The 5,063-nt window shown below is 46.2% G+C and overlaps 1 protein-coding gene across 1 annotated transcript in view; it reads right to left on the bottom strand.

Moving 5' to 3' along the window:
• Nucleotides 1–5,063, bottom strand: part of LOC104538635 (lysosomal-trafficking regulator-like) — a gene marked incomplete at its 3' end in the record, with an annotated part of 14,715 nt that overhangs the window by 2,067 nt on the left and 7,585 nt on the right. Inside the window, exons 7-10 of the mRNA XM_010181896.1 lie at nt 3,896–4,040; nt 2,957–3,130; nt 878–1,038; nt 87–277 (exon numbers count right to left, since the gene is read on the bottom strand). Of these exons, the coding sequence (XP_010180198.1) occupies nt 87–277; nt 878–1,038; nt 2,957–3,130; nt 3,896–4,040 (671 nt within the window). The remainder of the gene's footprint in view (nt 1–86; nt 278–877; nt 1,039–2,956; nt 3,131–3,895; nt 4,041–5,063) is intronic.

Raw genomic sequence — 5,063 nt, forward strand, 5'->3', positions numbered from 1 at the left:
TCTGTGTGGGTGTGCGTGGGAAATGCATTCCCAGCCTCTTAAGAGAGTTCCAGGAGATTAAGAACCATTCCTAAGCAGAAACTTACAATTAAAGGCCCAACATCCACCTCCTTTCTTGCCATGAAGAGCTCCTTGATCTGCTCACACTGTAGGATCTCCTTACTTATGTACTTGGAGAAATCGGTTGATGTTTTGCCATATTTACAAGGCATTACAGATGTGAAGTCCGGCCCACACGTGTACAGGTAAAATGCTTCCTCCGGTCCGATCTTTGCACCTAAAAACCCAGAGGAGATGCTGTTAAATCTTTAATATACAACAAAGCAAAGCCCACACATTGCACTGGGGACTCCACAAGGCAGAGCACGGGCCAGGCCAATTCAGGGGCAAAGGCAACTGAAACCGCATTGGGGAAATGATCTGCAGGAGCTGAGGACCAACAGCTCCGAGTAATCCATTACATTTTTTCAATTAGAGTCACTATCCAAGCCTCCTCACAGGTTTCAACGTGTAGCAAGGCTGCACGTAGCTACAACACGCTGGGACAGAGATCCAGCCCTTTAAGCAAACAAGCACCACCAGCTCTCCATCCCCTGCCCCAAGGTTTCATTTAAAGAAATTTAAAGCAGCACTGAAGTAACTGGAATTGCCAACTACTGCACTAAAAGAAAGCAAGAGAACAGTGGCAGAAGGGCACATTACGAAGTCCCCAGTAGTGAAATATTTGCCAATGTCCTCCCTGATATATTATGCTGGTAAAGAACGTATTGTTGCTTTTACTGTCAAAGCTTGGCACGTTGGAAAAGTTGTCAACACAATAAGGGGGAAGAGGAGGAGAAGACGACTTATTAAAGGAAAACAAAGCACGCAAAAGTACCATTAAACAGAAGCAGGTTTCCAAGATCCCATCTGCCCGACAGCCGGAGCGATTCCTCGTGAGACGAGGTACAGTGGCCAATCATGCAAAACGTTTTATTGCTGTCCGATGACAAGCTGGATTTCCTCGGCAGCGCGTAATCTAAATTAATCTCACACCTCCTAAAAACACATAGAAACAAGTTTAAATATTAAGAAGTGATCAAAATTGTTATCCAAGGTACTCGGCTTAGGCTTAAGATCAGATTTTAATATTCAGTAGATGAGAAACCATGCTGTTATCAACATTAGGTTACTAAAGCCTTCTTAAATTTCTAGGCACCGTAAAACTCAGTTGTGCAGTGACGTACGTACTCAAATACTGCACAGAGCAGTCCCAGCTGGGGCTGCCAAGCCGCCCAGATCTCCTGGGTCTGGAATTCCTTCCTCCTGGGTCTGGAATTCCTTCCTCCTTCCCTCTGACCCCAAAGAAGAAACTGTATACAGCACTACACACACTGCTGAAACAGCAGCTTTTCAATGAATTCTACTATTATTAAGCATAGCATTTGAGTATGTCTATGTAATTATATATATAAGGACTACTGAATAGTCTTTGACGACACTAACAAGTCATGCAAGCTGTGGTTCCCACACGCTGGCAATACCAGATGCTGAGGGTTTCCCTCCACCAGGGAACGCTGCCGGAGCCAGTGCAGGCCCAACCATGGGCAGGGAGCTGGGAAAGCATCCAAAACCTCACCTACATCTGCATGAGCGGACTCACTGGGCTGTAAAGGTCACCTGAAGCTTCCCAGAACGGCCCAACTATCAGCAAATTGGCAACTAATTCCATATATATGGGGACCTCATCGACTGCACGTGCAGAACACGGTAGTGTTTTTAGTTTCCCCTGCATCTGGGGATTGGGACTTTACTGCACATCAGCACGCACAGACCGAACAATGCCGGGAGGAAACCAAGCCGCTTAAAAATTACCTCCATGCTGTTACAAGAACAAAGTGAACAAGTATTACACTTTACCGTTCCAGGTTTAACTGCAGGAAGAAGAGCTGTGCAACAGCTTTTCTCCTAGATACAGTTTTAGGAGTATCTTTAAAAATGTTCCTTTTTTACTGGCCAAATTCTGGAGGATTAGTAAATAACTTGTGATACATCAATTGTTGTACAACATGGCATTCTGACCACCTGAGTGATATTTGGGATACAAACACCTTAACCAGAGACACTACACCTGCTAGCTTCACGCCATAGCTTGGTTTGGATCTTACTCAAGGTCTCGTAAGCACTTGCACCTCCTTCACTTATTCATGATGAAGAAACATGGATGTCTGCGCTGGTCCATGGTCTGAACTGAAGATTCCCAAAGCGAACAAGACCATTTTGGGTATTTCTGGGGAATTCCTAGCAGTGTAGGACAATGCTCTCCTACCCTCACACTGAACCGTAACTTCGGCTTGCACCAAAACAGCGCAGTGTTTTCCTACCAGGGAAGATCTAAAAAAGACACTACTCTGCCCTGGTGAGACCACATCTGGAATATTGCGTCCAGTTCTGGGCCCCTCAGTTCAAGAAGGACAGGAACTGCTGGAGAGAGTCCAGCGTAGGGCTACAAAGATGATGGAGGGAGTGGAGCATCTCCCTTCTGAGGAGCGGCTGAGGGAGCTGGGGCTCTTTAGTTTGCAGAAGAGGAGACTGAGGGGAGACCTCATTCATGGTTATCAATATTTAAAGGGTGAGTGTCACGAGGATGGAGCCAGGCTCTTCTCGGTGACAAACAATGATAGGACAAGGGGGAACGGACACAAACTGGAACACAGGAGGTTCCACTGAAATTGGAGAAGAAACTTCTTCTCAGTGAGGGTGACAGAGCCCTGGCCCAGGCTGCCCAGAGAGGTTGTGGAGTCTCCTTCTCTGCAGACATTCAAAACCCGCCTGGACGCCTTCCTGTGTAACCTCATCTGGGTGTTCCTGCTCCGGCAGGGGATTGGACTGGATGAGCTTTGGAGGTCCCTTCCAATCCCTGACGTTCTGTGATTCTGTGATGACAAGTATCTGTATGTAACTAGTGCGTCCTTACCTCTGACCAGAAACCCACACAAACAGCTTTCCGTGGACGTTTTTCTTGCCCTCCGGCTGCTGCAGATAGGTTATTGCCAGATGCTGCCACCTGCCCACCAGGAATGTGTTCTCTGGAGACTCGGCCTGCGCCAGCAGACCGGCTTTCATCTCGTCGTTTGGATCCATGCACATCCTACGGAAACAACAGGAAAACAAGGAGGCGTTCTCAGATTGCCACTTGAAGCCCCAGATCTGCAATTTCTTGGCCTCAGTTACTTATGGCACACCTTAACTGTCACAGATCATTTTACTTATCACAATGCTGTATTTGGAGTGCTCAACACAAGCTGGGGAAACCCTCCCCTTACTGTTGCAACTGATTTATTTAACTTGTTTTACATTTACAATAAGGATATTATCTGTATTTGACAGAGAAGCTCAGTTCAGCTTGTTGAAAAACGCAGATGCTTTGAACGCCGTGGAATAGCACGTTCTGAAACTGCAGCTCTAGACCCACTTTAAGGATCCATTGTTTATGAGAACTCAATGAGGGCTAAAACATGCGCAGAAGAGCAAAACCAAGAGTGTTGCGGTAAGCATTAAGTAACACCAAGCTTCACACCTAAGGTGTGAAAACCTCCAGCTACAAAGGCTTTTGCTGACCTTCACACATTTCCTGAGCCACGTCATTAATACCCGAACTGCTGCCTTGCACTGCATTATGTTCATGACTGATCCTGCATCTTCCTTTGGGCAGTTATCTGTATCTGACCACACGAGACATGCAAGACCAGAACATCGTCAGTGCTTAATCCCATAGCTCTGTGTACAATTGGATGCTGCCATGAGCGTGCAAGACCACTGCAGAAATGGGTTCTCTGCTCCACACAAGCTCTGCCTGCAAGCTGCTGCTGGGAGCACCCACTGACAAGAGCACCCTGGGACTCGCAGCCCATACCGAAACACGAACGCTCCGGTGTTCAGGTCCGCCCAGACTTGGATCATCAGCGCTTTGGAGCCCAGCGAAACGATGTGAACGCAGCCGTCCTCGACAAGTTTGTCCCCCAGGCTCAGGTACTCCATCCCTGCAGACTTTGTTTCGTCTGGAAACACAAACAGGGTTATACACCATTACTGTGAAATACAACAACAACGCCTGTCCTAGCAGCTACCAAGTGTGAAAATTAACAGTTCAGGCGCTGCAGAGAACTGGGTTTGTTTAGTGGGGGCTTTTTTGTTTCATACTGAAACAGGGCAGCTTGACATTAACTCAGCACTTCGCATGTTTTGCTTGTAACCACATAAATCCACTAATAAATACACCAATATAAACACACTTGATCTAATTCAGTGATGCTCTCGACATGCCACCTCACGTTACATTCCTATCCTGAACTGGCAGTCTTGGTCCTTAAGATTTTTCTTCACAAATCACTCCCTTTAAGCACAACCTTTTACTTTACTTCACCAACCAAAAGCACAGACCTTGGAACAAAAGCAGCTTTAGTGAGCTCCAAGATCCAGGGTCAGGTTTTTCCCCCCTTTTATTCAAATACAGTAAGAAAAAAGGAGTACACTAAAAGGTATTCCAAGTGTTGATAGGGAGGCATTTTAAATAATTTAAGGAATTTTTCCACCTAAAGACTCTGCTCAGAGGAGTTTGGGAGCAGGGGGCCTCTACAGAAGCACCATCAGGGAAGTTCTGCACAGCTCCTGGCATTCACAGTGGTGTTTGTTGATGGCTGTCGACTACAACAGTGGCACACACAGGGGAAGCTGGAGGGTTTACCCTGAGTCAGCCTCAGGATCCAGAGCACCTTTTAGCTAAGGGCTCCAATATTTAAACCCTAAAGCACACAGATTCACCAGCTCTCTGTTAAAGAGCAAAAAAGCCACTTGTTTCATCAATACTTCAAACAAATTTGAGAGCAGTCTTTTCCCATGACCTGCCAGCTGCAGCATTCGATATTTTCTTCAGCATAGCGTGAAGGCATTTTACTAAAGTCACAAATTCAGTAAGAATACTCAATTTCTATGGAAGCAGGTATTAATTTCACTTAAGGACTAAGGCTGGACATGTTTTTGAGTGTATGACACAGTACTCAGAAAAACCAGAGACCACTCCT

This window comes from Mesitornis unicolor, unplaced genomic scaffold, assembly GCF_000695765.1.
Source record: "Mesitornis unicolor isolate BGI_N332 unplaced genomic scaffold, ASM69576v1 scaffold19803, whole genome shotgun sequence".
NCBI lineage: Eukaryota > Metazoa > Chordata > Aves > Mesitornithiformes > Mesitornithidae > Mesitornis > Mesitornis unicolor.